Source organism: Microplitis demolitor, chromosome 8, assembly GCF_026212275.2.
Source record: "Microplitis demolitor isolate Queensland-Clemson2020A chromosome 8, iyMicDemo2.1a, whole genome shotgun sequence".
Lineage (NCBI taxonomy): Eukaryota > Metazoa > Arthropoda > Insecta > Hymenoptera > Braconidae > Microplitis > Microplitis demolitor.
In genome coordinates, this window is record NC_068552.1 from 2,889,160 (window position 1) to 2,905,137 (window position 15,978).

General features: G+C 29.0%; 1 protein-coding gene across 1 annotated transcript; it reads left to right on the forward strand.

Moving 5' to 3' along the window:
• The first annotated feature begins 12,212 nt into the window (after window positions 1–12,212).
• LOC128668396 (uncharacterized) lies at window positions 12,213–14,461 on the forward strand. Its single transcript, XM_053741285.1, has 4 exons — window positions 12,213–12,336; window positions 13,640–13,822; window positions 13,926–14,055; window positions 14,146–14,461. The coding sequence occupies exons 2-4, from the start codon at window positions 13,804–13,806 to the stop codon at window positions 14,339–14,341; spliced, it is 345 nt and encodes a 114-aa protein (XP_053597260.1). The 5' UTR covers window positions 12,213–12,336; window positions 13,640–13,803; the 3' UTR covers window positions 14,342–14,461.
• Window positions 14,462–15,978: the final 1,517 nt, after the last annotated feature.

A 15,978-nucleotide genomic window follows, 5' to 3' on the forward strand; every position in this document is an offset into this window, starting at 1 on the left:
TTTTGTGGTAATTAAGAAGTTTAACAAGACCTTAAAATTAATTAAGTTTAAATCCATGGGTTTTTTACAAAATAATGTAAACCCTGTGCGGATCCGAATTACGGTATATTACCGTAATTCAATTACGGTGACTAACAGCAAAATTCTGTAATTTACCGTAAAATATGATGTTTCACGGTAAATTATGGAATTCTATGGTACCATACGGTACTTTAGGGCAAAAGTATAGTATTTCATGGCAGAAGTGCGGTATTTTACCGTAACGCGAAGTATTGCACTTCTTAGTGGATCCGAATTATGGTAATTTTCGTCATTTACCACAATTTACAATATCTGACAGAACTATCATAATTTATGGTTAAGTACGGAAATTTACCGCCCATTCCGGCATTTTACTGCAGTTGAACATGAAATACCGGCATTTTACCGAAATTACGGTAAATTGCGGTAAAATACCATAATTACGATAAATTGCCGCATATTACGGTAAAATATCGTATTTTTCGTAGTTTGGATCCACTGTAACCATCCTAGCAGATTCGAATTAGGTTCAATTACGTTAATTGCCGTAATTTACGGTAAACTCCGGGAATTTGTGGCAATTTACCGTGAAATGCTGTATTTTACCGCAATTTGCTGTAGTTTACGATAAGAAGCCAGCTTTTACCCTAAATTACGGTAAAACCCCCGTAATTTGCGGTAGATTTCGGTAAAATAGCGCAATTCACGGTAAATGACCGTATGTCACCGTAAATTACGGTAGTTCTACCGGATACAAATATTTATGGTAATTACCGTAATTTACCGTAATTCAGATTTACTAGGGCAATGTAAAAATAAAAAAGCATACTGTTCTTTCGGTAAAAATGCAGCCAATTACGGTAAATTGTCGTATTTTACCGTAACTCACCTTAAATACCCTATTTTCTGGTAAATTACAGTAAAATTTGGTAAATTACCGTGATTAGCATCTGCCAGGGAAAAGATTATATCCACACACACACACACACACACATAAATCATAATCTGAAATATCTTAAAATAAACCTTAAAAAAGAATTGATAGCTGATGAGTATTGGATTTTCGAAAAACAGTACACTGAATCAATAACTTGCCTTTTTTTCCTGCATTCCTTTATGATTACTTTCAATATTTTTTCCGTTGTAAAAAAAATAAACTTAAGTCTTTGCGTTAAATTGAACAATGATCCGTTAAATATTTTAAATGATTTCAAATTTTTCTGAAAAATGAAAAACAGACAGATTGATCTAATACCATGAATTACGAACTAAGAGACAGTTGATTTTTTGGTAAAATTTACCCTACATTTTAGGGTAAACCCGGGCCAAAAACCAAATAAATACAGAAAAATATAAAACTAGCACCTTTTGTTTTAGTGTTTACTTTTTTCCTGTTAAGAATTACTCGTAATTCAGTATTTGTTACTTCATAATTGACCACTATCTGGAAACAGGAGAGTAATTATTTATCTTGACCCCATTTTACTCACAATTAACGAGTAAAATTAATCAGATAATTCTCGATACACGATGAAAATTTCGTACTCTTAATAGTACTCTAAGTAGACACTATTTTCAACTACGCAATGGTTTCCGAAATAGTTTTTTCGAAATTCGTCTCAAGAATAATTAACAAAGATGTGTACGAAAGATACACACATAAATGGCACTTTGATGACGTCCTCGATGGACCACTTCACGTAATTTAAGTCTACGACCGACTGTCTCGTATAATTTTCCCTCAGATAATTGAGATGGAGCTGAGTGGTAGAACTAGAAAACGAAGGTACTTGAAATTATTGACGACTCACCCCCCCCCCCCCTCCCAGCAACATACAAAGCTTCAAGCCGATTTCAATATTCATGAATCGCAAGTACTACTTTTTATTTAACATTTTTTTCCGCCTATTATTTCGTTCATCTGCAGTTGATTCTACTGATGAATATAATGGTCGACTGCACGAAAAGTTTAATTTACAAAATTTACATTTTTTTCTTTATTTAAGTAAGAAATAATTATTTTTTATTTTTAAAACAAATATATAATAAATTTTCTGTATAGTAGGTCATCATTTTTCTGTTTCACTTAACGTAAAAACGAATAAATAAATTTACGGGAAAATTGTATTTTTGTGTCAACCCTCAGGTTATTTGTTTAAGTCAATTTTAAACGGAAAAAAATTTAAAACATCAAAAGTTAGTTTTTATAAACTGAAACATAGAAAAAAATATTAACAGTTTTATGAAACATGATAGTATTCACTTTTTTTTTAATTTTTTATTAATAGAAGAATAATCAAATATTTACCGTCTAAAAAAGTCGTCGTCATATTTATTTTTAATGCTCTTAGTTTTTCTTTCGTCAAATAAAAATATCCTAGCGAATTCGATCATACCGAAATTTTGAGTGTGTTTTGGACACAGTATATATTTGATATCATTCGGGTACGTTTTACGAATAATGCCCTAACCATACTGAAATTAACGTAAATGTTGGGTATGTTTGTGAACTTTTCATACCCAAACTATACTGAAAAAAATCATTATTTGTGAAATATAGGATAGATGGCGTTTATATATGAAATGTCATCTTACTGGCCAGCTTGAATACTGTTGCACCAACTACACAGAAAAAAAGGTTGATTTGGCCCAAGATAATTTTCGCCTTCATTTTTTTATTCTTGGGCTGAGTAATTGGGTTTTTTTAATCCGAGAACATTTTCTTCGAGTAATATTATAAAAATATTGTATCAAGAATAATTAAATTTTAATTCAAGTTAAATAATCTTGGTTTAAGAATATTTATTTCAAATCAAATATATTTTGTTTCTAACCAAGTAAAAAAAACTATCAAAACAAGATACTTTTCTGTCTTGGTTGGTGAGTATAGTAAATTGTCACAATATATATCAACATCTCAAACCAAGAACTTTTTTTGCGTGACAGAAGAACATTTACTCTCAGTTTGAGAAAACTACATTATCGACTCAAGACAACGGTCTATTGTAATGAGAAAATTTTAATTTTGATTTAAATAAATTATAATCTGAGCTTAATAAAATAACTTTTTTTGAATCATGCAAATATTTACTTAACGGAAGACATAAAATTCTCTCATTGATGATTTTTTTTCTTGACTTAAAAAAATTCTAGTCTCGATTCAAGAAAATAAATGACTCTACTTAAAAAAATATATCGACCTATATTTTTCAGTGATTCTTACCTAATAGAAATATTAAATATTGTCAAGCAGGAAAGTGTATGCGTATATTTAGAACACCGCAATACAGCAGTAGAGAGGATAAGGAATAAACTCTCTCGATTAAATTGCTCATGAACGAATTGAGAAAAATAAATTCGTTTGCTCATGGTAGGAATCGAACCTGGACCGATTCGGCATCACGCGAGAGCTTTACCAGTTATGCTACCCGACCATTTCCTGAACATTTGTTCACTTTACCCATATCTAGTTAGCACACTGTACAATGTAGAGTCTAAACTACCGCCATTTTAGTATAGTACAGTTAGCTTTCCCAAGAGAATTTTTGCGTTGAGCCGTGAGCGCAGTTGCTGTTGATTCAAACGTCTACGCTTACTTGCCGCAACACAACAAATACTTAAGCCAAGATATTTCTTACCATTGAATCGAGTACTTTTAATTCTTGACTCGAGTCACAAATCATCTCGATTCAAAATAAATTATTCTTCAAGAAAGAATATTTTACTTTTTGGACAATTGATTATATATCGGGGCAAAATATTTATTTTTCTCACTTTAAGAAAATATTTTTTACTTCAAGAAACATATATTTTATTGGTTGAATAAAAAAAAAATCTTATGCCAAGATGAAAATTTAAGAAAATTTTGCTCTTGAACCAAGAAAATTTTCGTTTTCATTCAAAATTGCAAAAAATATTTTTGCGGCAAGAAAAAATTTCTTACGCCAAGATATCCTTTTTTTCTGTGTATACATATATAATATTATGTATTTCTCTAAAGATAGCCAGGGTTGCCAGATTGGACTACTTATCGCGAATTGGGCGATTTTCTCTGTGCATTCGCTACTAAATTAAAGTTTGGGCTACAAGTCGCAATTCGAGTGATTTTAAATGTTTCAGATTTTGGAACAATCATAATCATTATTTCTAATTTCCATTTATCAATGACTCGAATCAAACTTTATTTCAATTCAGTATGTACGTATGAAAACATTTTGTTTCCCAAATAGCATAAAGAAAACTTTAAGATGTCTTTAAAAAGAATAATACAAAGTTTTTTTTGGCTCAAAGTCATCTTTTCTGGTATAAATAAGACATGCAAATGTTACCTACCTATCACTACTGATGATTTACTTTTTGTCGTCACTTGTGTCAAGTCTTTTAAGTAGATATTTTTTCAATGACATAAATTTCTGATCGTTTTGCCAGTCTCATTTCTTTTGTCTCAGTTCAGTTCGTTGGGATCTTGGTTTTAAGTAGTAATTTTATTTTTTATAAAAAATTATAAATTTAAACGTGCGTGATGATTTCATCATAACTCTTGAAAGTAATTTGTTATTTTATTTTTCACAATCAGATAAAGAAATGTATATACATTTATTGTTAATCAGAACCTACGTAACGATATTCTATTTTTTGGACTAAAAAATAATCCATAATTTGCAAAAAATTTTAATTAAGATTATTTTTTATCAAATTTATCCTAAAAACAATTTATGCGGTAAATTATAGTATAATTTTATTGGCTAATAGAAAATAAATTGTAAGGTAACAAAATTATTTTAAACTTGAAAATGATTGGGCGACTTTTTAAAATATTTCGCTACTTTTGATCATAGATGGGGCGACTCGGACAAAAATTTTCTGGCAACCCTGAAGATAGCTCATACACTCACATTTTTGGGAGTGGAAAGATTTAATTACATTCAATGAAAACTTAATATTCTAAATTGTTTTACTGGCGCTGTTAGTGTAAGTTATAATTAATTGTGTCAACTAATAAAAAATAATGGAAGTGAATTGGCTCTACAAAGAACAAGATTTTTAAAGCATATGAAGAAACATAACCCTAAACATAATATCAATGGGTCACACAGATTTTATTAAAAACGATCGATTTGCTCGAAAAAAACTGAACGAGAAGTCTGTGATATTTCCCAACGGCAGCGAAGAGTGAAATTTACTTGAAAATAATTGGAAATTATTTTTTTTTTTTTTTTAATAAAATCAAAAACCTTTTTATTTTTATAGTTCTAAAAAAAATTTAATAAAATAACGAATTTATAATTTATTAAAATTTCAAAATTTGAATAAACATGTATTTTATTTCTCTTCTATCAATTTCTTACTTTTATTGATGTTGATTTTATTGGTTAATAGATTCAAATTTGACTCTGCTAAATTTAACAATTAAGAAAAAAAATTAGAGTACTTTTTAGGTATATAATGTTCACAAACATACCCAAAATAGAGGCATTATTTAGGTTTAATTTGGGTTGTTTTTTGGTATATTACCGAAAAATGACTGAAACTGGGCTAAAATTCAGTGGATATTTTCAGCATTTTTTAAGTATGACCGAATTCGCTAGGGTGTTTGTAAAAAGTTTGGAAAATCCAAAAGTGCACACCTCGAAAGTTCATGTTACAATAAAATATATAAATTATTAATTTTCATTTTTAATTACAAAATTTTTAATAAACATTCAGAAAGAAATTCGTCTTTTTTTTTTTAATTTAGTTAATTTTATGACAGTTGGCAATAAAAAAAATTATCTGATGGTAAAGTAGAACCTTATGATATCAGCAAAGTTCGATGATAAAAAAAAACATTCTCGATAAAATAAAAAAATGGCTGCAGTGTGTGTTTGTTTACATAATGCCGGTTTTAACAGAAATTATTTATTTTAAAAAAAACGAGAAGGACTACAGTAGTGACTTTCGAAAAAGACCTTCTTTGCATAATTCTGAAGACAGTGAAAAAAAAATAAAGTCATTTTGTCAAGCCGTTTACGAGGCATCCGTGCCACAGACTTTTTTTGGATTACAGACTAACTGACGTCCACGATACATATTTTTTATTGAACTTTTTTTTATTATAATACGTATCGGACGACTTAATGAAAGTATCAGTCTTATTAATTAGTATTTCCTCTTTAGATTCATGAGCTTTTTATAACCTGCAAGTGTGAAATGAAAATAATATATACAGTTTAATGCGAAAAAATCGCTTGACCTTGACAAGCCCATTATAAAGCACAACCTATGCGCTTCGCGTTTGAAGGGTGCAAAAAAAAAAAATTAGAAAATACCCAAATAAAATTTTGTTTTATTCGTACAATAATTTAACCAAATTGGATTAGCATTTTTATGCTATATACATATATAGGTTTTTCAATATATTGGACTCGATCACTCTCAATTTATGTATCAAGTATTATCGACTCTGAAATGAATTTAACTTGGTATTACCATGTTTATTAAATGAGTCGTGTTATCGAAAACAACAGTCCTATTGGCTGCCCTAAATTTATTTGTCCATACGTTATACATCAAATATGATTATGTCATCATTCGTGTTGTCAATTAGTCAACTCAAAACCATTTTATACATTCCTATACATTGCAATTTATCATACAATATTCAATGCAATTACAGATATTTGACAAATTGAATGTACAGTTATTTATTGTTTATTTATTTTTAATACCAATGCGTTTTACAATAAATTATTTTTGATAAAATAGTGATGCTCTATTTTTACAATGAAAATATTTAAATATTGATCATAAAAATTTTTCAATTTAACTCTTCTATTAAAGTGACAAGAGTAAAAGATATCATTGTAAAAAATTGAGACTACTTTTCAAGACAATGACTGACACCTTGTGAATATACATCAGAAAATTGAAAGGAAAAATGTTAATCTAAGACTATGAAAAGAAGAGACACTAGATGACAGGTTTGACAAATAAAAGACACGAAATTACTGACATTTTGAAAATAATTAAAGAATCTGAATCTTAATTACGATTCTTGTAGGAACTAGACTGAAGCTAATTTGAAGTATCACATAAGTGGTTTTCAAATTACAATTTTCTGGCTCGAGAACAGCTGAAAAATTAAAATTTTTAATGGATATTGCCCATAAAATTAAAATTACATTAATAAATATTTATCGGACGGGGAATTTTAATATTGAAATATGGTTTTGCCTTATTTTGCTTTTATGTTATTGGTTATAGTGACCGAATTATATAAAAACAACACGGATGATAAATAAATGCCCGGGAAATGCAATTTTGTTTTACGTAAATCTAAATAGATCTATATAGGGTTCAACACAGGTCTATGTAAATTTAACACCGAAAAAAATAGATGGATATTAGGTTGGCCCAAAAAAACCGACTATTTTTTTTTTCGAGTCTCTTATGAAAATTTGTTGGTTTTAAGAAGATTCTCCAAAAATCAGCTCGATAAAAAATTTTCAAGAAGTCGCTCACGAATTTTGAAAATATCAAAAATGATCGAAATTCGACTTTTTTATTTCAAATTTTTTTCTTTCTCATGGCAGCAATAGTTTATATTTGTGGAATCATGAATTCGTTGAAAATCTAAGCCCAAAATTAAAATTTTTAAACCTCGCTCAAGTATTTTGAATGTTTCCGAGTGCTGTCTTTTGAACGTTTTCGAGCGATCCTTGAATATTGATAATAAAGATTCTCGACTTTTTCACCATCAATTTGAATCACAATGAATGAAAATATAACCCGAGAAATATAAATAATAAGTTATTTACATACTTTTTTATTTTTTAATTCAATTTTTAGGTTTTCTCGCTTATTCAAAACTTACCAAATTTTATTATTTAAGACTGCCCTGCATATTTTTGGTTATGCAAAAAGTTATATTTTATTGAAATGACAATAATTGAGTCATAAAAGAATACAACAACTAGTTCAAACTATTAATTATGAATTATCAGTTAATATTCAAAATTCTTGATCGCCGTTTAAATATTTAAATTTTGGGCGGAAATTTTCAGCATAGTCATCAATTTACAAGTATAAACTATTGCTACCACAAGAAAGAAAAGATTTAGAAATTAAAAATTCGAATTTCAATCATTTTTGATATTTTCAAAATTCGTGAGCGACCTCTTAAAAATTTTTTATCGTCGATTTTTGGAGAGGCTTCTTAAAACATCGTAAAGCAACAAATTTTTATGCGAGATCGAAACAAAAAATAGTCGGTTTTTTTGCGCCACTCTAATGGATATGCATCGATATTACAAGAAACCTTAAAAAAGTTGCCGTTGTTCACAGATCCATCAATTAAAATACGACAGATTTACATATATCTAAATCATTAATTTTCTGGAGAAAAGCCCCAAGTTATCATGGTTCAAGTTCAAAATCTGTCTGTTTATCACAGAAAGTAACTCTAGATAAATTTAAGAAGTATTTCATACTTTTTCCTGATTTCAAGAAACGATTCGATTTTACTACTATATAGGGAGGGGGGGGGGGCAAATGGGCCTCTTAAGAAAAAAAATTTTCAAATCCTGTTTTTTTTTTTTTACTTGTCTTCCTTTTTTTACTCCCTTGCCAAATAAATGACCTCGATTGGTTTTTTTCATTAAAAAAAAAAATTAAAATATGTGGGGCAAAATGGACCCCCTTAAAAAATTTTTATTATGTGAATTTTTCAGCTTGTTTTACTTTTTTTTCCTTCTGCTGAGTTTTTGGTGTTAATTTGATGTTTATCAAAATTAAATCCTCAAAAGTTGGGTAATACGGGCCCCCGATAGAACTCAATGTATGTTTCTCTCTTGTTTTATGTTTTGAAACTCTTTGCTACACTTAGTACAAAAAAGAGTTAATAGTGAAGATTTGGACATTAAAATAACTTAATTTAAAGTTTTTTACCGCTCGCTATCACAACTAATAATTTTATTACTTGATTACTTATATTTTAATTATTTTTGTTTATATAGAATAAATTGTTTTTCGAAAAAATTGTAGTTAGTAATGCTGTTGAACTCGTGACCAAGTTTGCCCCTTATCATAATTCTTTAATCATTTCTGTTGAAAAAATTTTAGGAACCCGTTTGGCTAAAAAAATTTGTAGGTTTTCAAAGTCTACGCAGCCCATTTACCCCCCCCCCTCCCCAAGACTTGTCAGGTTAAAAATTTTAAGGAGACTATTTTGCCCCTCCCCTACATTCATCATTGAGTGAATTGTTTTGTTTAATCAGGGTTTCAAATTACTTAAAAAGAACATTAAATTTCACTGTATCCCAAACTTTGATTTGCCGCCTGCTGAAGCTTCACCCAGCTAATAAATTTTGATATCTTTTAAGGTCAAAAGTATAGCGTAATCGTAACTACAAAAAGTCAGAGACACTCAATGCAAGAATTTTTTATCGCCCCTAAAAACAGATTCTCTGTATAAAGTTGCGCCAAGTACACGTTCAATGCGCGTACATTGATATCAGACTGCATTAAAAGTATATTTTCATAAAAAAAGTCTGAAATTGCAAGAACACCAAGAAACATAGTTTTTTAAAAATTTTAAAAAATACTTGAACGCACTTGGTGTGCGTTATGCAAGTAATTGATTATTCATAGTATTGCCACATATCTCTTGAGTATCTCCAATTAAATAATATTTCAAATTGACTCTAACAACGCACACCAAGTAAGTTCAAGCATTTTTTTTTAATTTTTAAAAAACTAAGTTTCTTGGTGTTTTTGTGATTTCAGACTTTTTTGTGAAAATATACTTTTAATGCAGTCTGATATCAATGTATGCGCATTGAACGTGTACTTGGCACAACTTTATACAGAGAATCTGTTTTTGGGGCGATGTAATGATCCTGGTTTGATAGTAGTATCTAATATACTAATTTTAAGTCGAAAATAAACTGCGAACTATTAAAATTTTGAAGATCATTTTTTTCCATGTAGTAATTAGACGAAAAAAAAAAATTTTTTTTTTATAAAATTTTGAGGGTATTCCGTTTTGCCTACCCTACCCCCTTTGGCCCTCCCTCGCCCCTATACATACATATACTAACAATGTATAAAAGTTACATCTACCTCTTCAGTGTCGTCAACTTCTTCTTTTAGATTTTTTTCATTTGGGTTCTCAACCGATGCCAAAAGATCCTTGTGAAAATTCCTTGGACTTTTCCTGTCTGTTTTCTTCCCAGGTTGGTGGTTATGTACCTGGCCATTTTGTACAAAATTCCCACTGAGATCAATTGTCGCCGCCACACGACAATATTCTTGATCGACGTGAGGTCGGCGTCGACGAGTTCATTCGATGTCCCTAATATATAAAAAATAAATAAATAAAGAAACAAATGCATTCTGAATAAAATCCGCGCTTTCGAAAATTTTTACAGTAAAGAAAAAGACAAATTACAAAAAATTGGTGACTTATTCGGCCGGTTGATTGTTAACTAAACGATATCGCCCGTTAGATATGAACGTAAAACCTTCAAAAGTTTTACATTCGTTAAACTTTTCAGTCAACGCTGATTTTATCTCGTTTGAGATGTTCTTAGCCATGACAAGAAAAAATTAAAAAATTAAATATTGACAAATAATAAGTCAAATATAACAATACTTAATAAAACTGTGATGTTTTATAATAAATGAAATAAGGAAAAGGCAAAAAAGAGGACTACAATACGGATCAGTAAAATACGCAAATTTATTACAATGTCTCGTTGCAAGATTTAATGGTAAACATAAGCACTTAGTTACTAATAAACAAAACATAAAAAAAAAACGAGGTGTTGAATAGAATTTCATTTGATAGTATCACCGTTCATTTATTTATTTTTAGGTGTAATTATAACTTCAGTCATAATTTATTTAAAAAATAGAATTCTTTCGAGAATCACTTTATACTCCCTGATTAAGAAAAATGATTTGATATATGCTTAGTGTATATCTGTATATTACTCAATTCGAATTGTTTTTACAGAAATTTTGTGAAAACGTAAAAAAATATTAAATTTTTTAGATTAATTTTATCATAGCTTCGATTATCTTATATATGTTAAATTCATTAAGTTTTATATTGAATAAATACTCACTTCGCGGAGAAAAATTTATGGTAACAATTACAATATATTATGGTAATAATTTCCATACATTATGGGAATAATTACCGTGCATAATATATCGCGTTACAGATGCCATAAGGACGTAAAAAAATTTTTTTTTCGGAAATTGACGTAATTATATTCTATGAGTAGAATAGAGACGAAATAATTTAGTTTCCAGAACTAACGTGATTGTGGCCAAAAATTTTTTCGTTAGTTGAAAAAAAATTTCAATTTGAAAAAAAAAAAAAAAAAAAAAAAAAAAAAAAAATTCTGAGTATAAAAAAGAATGGAATTTTAGAAAAATTTTTTTTTAGTATGTTTTATAGCCCTTATAGCATTTGTAATGAGATATATTTAATAAAGTATTGTTTAATAAATCCAAATAATTAATTATGAAAAATTATACAAGTAAAGAATGAATCATAAAAGAGAAACAAAACTACGATTTTTGAGTCGAGGCACAATCTGAATTAGGATTTTCGAAAAATTCAATTTTTACAGATTTCTGACACAATCCTGTTTTTTCTATACATCATGCATAGAAGATGCGAGGATGAATTAGAAATACGTCGACTTGGATCGGTGATACATTTAACAATGACCAGGAAATATTTCTCGATTATTATTACTCATTTAGATATTTTATATAAAGTAAATGAAAGTGTCTCATATCCATTAATTAAAAAACTGTCGTTCGATCAAGTCATTGATCTATGTAACATAAAAAAAATATTAACGAAAATAATTCAAGTTCGTCATATTTAAATTGATTAAATTTTTAATTCTCGATAACAGTACATACAATAAAATTAACAATGAGCTTTAGTCAGTTGCCAAATGAAATTAAAAGAAAAATATTTTCTAATCTTGAACGAAAAGAACGTCAGGCACTACGTCACGTCGATAGTAATTGGAAAGCTATCATTGATGATATGACAAAGTGGAAGGACAAATGTTCAATGAACGAAATAAAACCATGGAAGAATCAATTGATTAAACTACAATATCCCTCGTTGAAAAGTGCTAATTACAAGCATTTTAAAGAAAAAGAGTTAAAAAAAAATATTTTTATTGTACAGAAAATGGCGTAAAAGCATTGATGCAGGCCGAATTTATTTGAATGATTTCGAGAATTTTCCTGCAGAATTTCCTCGTTCATTAAATTTTGAAGACATAGAATGCTCTTTTGATTTATTAGGTAAGATATGTTTTTTTAATGTAATCAGTATAGTTTCAATGCTTAGCTTTTACTCATTATATCACAAATTTATAATACAAAAGAAAAAACTTGAGCAACAATTGATAGATGACTAGCAAACTATAAATGATTAGAAAATAAAGTGATTTTTTACATACCGCATAAGTAAAAATTATTGAATCCTTGTAATTTTTAGTTAAAATGGTAATTTATTTCACCATACCTGTGCTGAAAGTTTAAATTTTTGCCTTGTTCAAACGAAATGATAAAAATTAGCGCATATGCCATTCTTCTCACAAACAGAGGAAAAAATTTAAACTTTCAGGTACAGATCTGGTGAAAAATTGTATACACACCACGGAGAAATGTATAGTAGGACGTCCCAATCCGTTTTTTTACCATTCTTGCCTTCGGCTCGGGTAGACGACTACATATGTGTGATATATTACTTATTATGATTCAGTAATTTTTACTTATAATGTAAGCGAAAACTCCTATAATATTTAGTCGTTTCTAGATTGCTTAGTCATGCAAAAATTTTTTAATAAAACCAGCGACAAAATTTAAAGTTTCAGTGTCGATACAGCCAGTCGAAACAAATTAATTTCAAGGCAATGCTGCAAACAACTGCTAGTGAATTCGTAATTCAAAAATCCCCCCATACAGCAGGTAGAAACATGCGTATTTCTGCTCGGTGTCAGTTATATTTAATGTTCATTTGCAGTCTTATTACTCTCATTTGTTTACTTGTCTCTTTCGATTACTCATTTTATTTTTCAAGTGACAATTATAATTAAAATAATAAAATTATAAAAAAATGAGTGAAAATACACTGTGAAAAATTTCCAACAAATTTTACTATGGGCGTATTTTAACACCGGACCATAAGAAAACCGGTACAAAATTTACAAGTATCCCATAGTAAACGGTATGCGCAGACGACACAATTGGGACCTATGCGCATGCGTTTACTATGGGACACTTGTAAATTTTGTATCAGTTTTCTTATGGTCCGGGGTTACAATGCACCCATAGTAAAATTTAATGGGAGTTTTTCACAGTGTAATTTTTTTGTCTCATTTATTATTAAATGTTTGTAAATCATAGATTTCTCATTCTCTAACAGTTCTCCGCATTATTGGCTTGAAATTGACACATTTCTTACTGGCTGCTGACACTAAATGCAGATAATCAAGATATATATAAACTTCATCCTAGTCTGTAATTGTCTTGTTTCATCCCTTGTCACACAATATACTATTGCTGAGTTTTAATTAATATATTTTCAAATAAATTGTTTTAGCTGGTTATATTGCTGTGGGAATAACTCGCATTGGTTTAAACTGGTTGTATAAGATTGATGAAGGTATCCACTTATCACATTCATTTTATTTCGACGATTATGTTGATCGTAATGATGGATTAGAACATGGGATTGAAAGTATAATTTCATCGAATGAAATTGAAATGAAACTTTGGATAACTGGTGAATCAATATAATTTATTTACTATTTAATTGCTGATAAATATTAAGTTTCTTTTTGTATTTTGATGAATTTATCGAAATTTAATTTAGTAAAATTTTGTAGGTACTGGAAAACTCATTTATGTTGTATATTTTCGCAAACATATTTTATTTTTGGACGTTGAAGAAAAGATTAAAATTCCAACACCACCATTTATTTACAGTCAAGGTTTAGTAAAATCATTAAATTTACGGTAATAAATATGAAAGTTTATAGAGTTATTAATTTATTAACCGATACTGGTAAAATTTATTAAATTAAATTTTTTTTTTTTCATAACAAGACGAGGAACTGATGAATATTTTTACATTATAACTACTAGGAGTGAAAAAATGCACGTCATCAGATTGGATTACGTTGGAAATAAAATAACTACAAAAAAATTATTAATAATTAGTAATAATTCAGTTGAATGTACTAAGTTTATTGATTTTTATGCAGAGGAGAGAAAAGTACGCATAGTTATAGTTGTGATGTGAATTGTTTTCCTTGAATGTTGTTTTCACACGGAAAAAATGTTCTTTAAATAATTACTCTGTAATTTTGAGTAACTCTGGGCCAATCCAAAAAATTGATATTTTTTATTTTAACTTCTAATATTTTTCATTGAAATATTAATATCACTCGACTATATTTTACTCTACTAGTGAGTAATTTTTAACAGCAGATAAAGTGGTATAATTATTTAATTTTATGCTCTGTTGCGATCCCATATTTAATCAGTTATTGTGCATATTTTATCTAAATTTACCGACTTTTATTCTACGTGTAATAATTTTTACTTCCCAAAATATTATTTCTTAGAACCTATTAATTTTATGATAAAAAATTACTTATACCCAAGGAAAAATGATTTTATACAATCGTATAAAATTGGATACAAAAAATGGCCCGATCCAATTGTATATAATCGTACATAATTATATGTAATTGTATACAAACATATACATTTGTATATAATCACATACTGTATCCATATAGATTATATATAATTATATACAATTATATACGATTGTATATGATTGTATACAACTAGATATAACTATATACGATTGTATACAATTGGATCGGGCCATTTTTTCTATCCAGTTTTATAAGATTGTATAAAATCTTTTTTCATCGGGTACTTGGAATAAAATTTCGAATCTATTGCAGTATTTTTAACTTCCCGCCCAGAAAATTGCAAATTTTCAAAAATTCGGAAAGTTATTGGTTTTAGTCCGATTTTCGGAAATCGAATTTCTAAGAGATCTGGACGTTTTGAGATTCTAGGAAGCTATCCTGACTAATTTCACGATGATATCCGAATGTATGTATGTACGTGCGTACGTATGTGTGCATGCAAATATCTGTAACTTTTAAACGGACGAACCGATTTTGATTTTCGAGTTGTCATTCAACGTGACTTGTCTTTATCTAAGAGCTGAAAATAATTGAGTTTGATCGGCAGAGCTCGTTCAGAGATATTCCAAAAATAAACTTTTTTCAAAAATGTTTTTTTTGGATAACCTTTTGTGTGCTTGATGGATTTATTCCAAAATCTAATCAGCTCTGAAGCTTCATAAGTCGCGTCGGATGCCATCTCAAACATCAAAATCAGTTAATTCGTTCAAGAGAAACAGTTGTCGAAAGAATTGAAAAAAAAAAAAAAAAATTTTTAGTATTCTCGAAATTTTTCAAAAATGACTCAATAAATCAATTTTAAAATCTGATTAGTTGTAGAACTCAATAAAACGCGTCGATTGCCACCTTAACCGTCTTAATCGGTTCATTTGTTCAGGAGATATCGTTTGAGAAAAAATCGTAAAAAACGTTTTTTTTTTTCGAAAACAAGGCACACAAAAGTTTTTTCGAACTCGATAAGCTCGAAAATGTATATACAAAAATTTTTCGAGCTCAAGAAGCTCAAAATATGCGGGAAGTTTTGGGGCTGGCCCGCAGGGTCACCGACAGACCGATTTTTTACTTTAAACTGCAGAACAATAATTCAGTAGTCTTCGTTAGTCTTCGGTTGATATCTGCATTTATTAAGGAGGTTCGATCGAATCTGACGTAAAAAGGATTTTCCAACTTTAAAATTTGAAAGTTAGGATGTATGTAAAGAAGTATTTTATAT